Here is a 2,196-nt window from a genome sequence, read left to right on the forward strand (position 1 = left end):
AAACAATCCCAGTGATCTCTCATTGACTACCAGAGGATTAACAGACTTGGAGATTGGCATGTACGCCCTGCTCTGTGTTTTCTGCTTAGCAATCTTGGTCTTTTTGATTAACTGTGTGGCATTTGCTTGGAAGTACAGGCATAAAAGGTTTGCTGTGAGTGAGCAAGGCAACATCCCCCATTCCCATGACTGGGTCTGGCTTGGAAATGAGGTTGAACTGCTGGAAAACCCAGTGGACATTTCACTCCCATCAGAGGAGTGCACTACCATGATTGACAGAGGAATGCAGTTTGAAGAAAGCAACTTTCTCCTTAATGGGAGTTCTCAGAAGACTCTTCATAATCATATCCTCAGATCTTCTGAGTACCTTTGTGAAAAAGAAGTTAAAAGTGAACCTATAAATCCTTCTGGACCAAAGCAGAAGCGAGTAAAGTTCACTTCATATACAACAATACTGCCCGAGGATGGAGGCCCCTACACCAACTCAATTCTATTTGACAGTGATGATAATATTAAATGGGTATGCCAAGATATGAATCTTGGTGATTCCAAGGAACTTAGGGACTATATGGAAAGACTGCAAGACAATATGTAAAACTACTTTCTTATGTTTGTAATCACCTTTATGCCTTCTGTTTATGGATGGTGGAGCAGTCAGTCCAGTCAGCAATAGGAACAAGACAGTCCAACCTTGGAGTTACTGAGATGATAACCTGATATCAGTGAGCAGGTACAAGAGGCTGGCTGAGCTAATCCTGTTTCACCACAAACCAGGATGTGCCCCTAAAACAGCTACCTGTAGGTGTTGGAGGTGTCACACACGATGGCTGTTTTTGTATACTGCCTGGTACTAGCAAAATGCTAATACAACTACGCTCAGACTCAGAGGAGACTTCATTTGTTTGTCATCTCTCATGAGAAATGGTAAATCAGAAAAGAAAGGGATATTTGTTTGCATTGATTTTTCTAGTCGTCGTCCTTTGTAAAGCACAGTGGACATTTCTTGCTTACAGCCTGAAACGAGGCTCACGGAAAAAGGGATCGGAATGAATCTAATCTTATTGCCTATGTGCAATGCAGCCAAGTAGTCTTATTATTTTTTACAGATATAAAAACCCTCATGTGGTTAATTTCTTCTTCTATTGTTTATGAATTTTATTTGACTTAGGGAACATTAAATATTTTCTTTGAAGGGTTTGGGTTTTTTTTTTTCCTTCGGTTGTACCAAAGTGTAGTACAGTAATATTTATAATGATTTGAGTTTTTTATTCATCTGCATCAGCCCCCAGAGATACCTCCTTCATCACTGATTATCTTTCTCCTTTCCATATGAGTATATGGGTCGTTAGTATTTGAAACATAGAAAGGTATTAGAACTTTTACTGGGAAAGGGTTGTATCTTCTTACAGGGAACTGTAAATATAATAATAAACCCTGGAAAATAAAAATCAAGGAGTAGCCCTGGGTTTACTTTTGTCATTGCTGATATGAAAAAGTAACCTGCAACAAAACAGCACATACTTCAAAGGGAAATGCTTTGCTGAAACAGCAGCTTGGTTGACAATACATGTTATTGTCTGAACGAGAAAGTCGAATGTGGTATTGAAATGCAAAGAATAGGAAGGAAATTTCCTAGGAAATAAGCAAAACTCAGAGTCACTGTTACTCTATGCTAATTAATACACTGGTGGTAGAGTTTAGCAGGACAGAGAAGTCCATGCTCAATGGCTAATGCCCCAATCCTTGTCTAAAACATCTCTGGACATAAAGCCATTAAAGAGAAGAACTTTACATCATGTTTCATTAAAAAGTGAAGAAGGAAAGAAAAGACATACTGGGCACAAAGGGTCTGTAGTCACACTAGTGACCGTTCCCAGCTTTAACAAGGAAAACATGCTGGAACTGTAGTCACACTGGTGACCGTTCCAGCTTTAACAAGGAAAACATGCTGGAGATTCAAAGCTGCCATTTCATATGCATTACATGTATTCTTTTACTGAAGGATGACTGAAATAAGTAGTAAATTACAGTTAGGAAAAAACAGCCTACAGAATACTTAAAAAAACCCAATAAAGCACATGTTCTTGTGATGGATCCTGTGGAATAGACACAAGATCCAAATTACAACTGCCTTACATCCTGTAGTTCCCATCTTTTAGGTAGATCAAAGCAGGATTTGAATGATATTTGAACAAA

General features: G+C 38.7%; 1 protein-coding gene across 1 annotated transcript in view; it reads left to right on the forward strand.

The window, feature by feature from the left end:
• Nucleotides 1-595, forward strand: part of TMEM132B (transmembrane protein 132B) — an 11,943-nt gene extending 11,348 nt beyond the window's left edge. Inside the window, 1 exon segment of the mRNA XM_009075913.1 lies at nt 1-595. This exon segment is cut by the window's left edge and continues 10 nt beyond it. Within this exon segment, the coding sequence (XP_009074161.1) occupies nt 1-595 (595 nt within the window).
• The last annotated feature ends 1,601 nt before the right edge of the window (nt 596-2,196 follow it).

The sequence above is a fragment of the Acanthisitta chloris genome, unplaced genomic scaffold, assembly GCF_000695815.1.
Source record: "Acanthisitta chloris isolate BGI_N310 unplaced genomic scaffold, ASM69581v1 scaffold26355, whole genome shotgun sequence".
Taxonomy (NCBI): Eukaryota; Metazoa; Chordata; class Aves; order Passeriformes; family Acanthisittidae; genus Acanthisitta; species Acanthisitta chloris.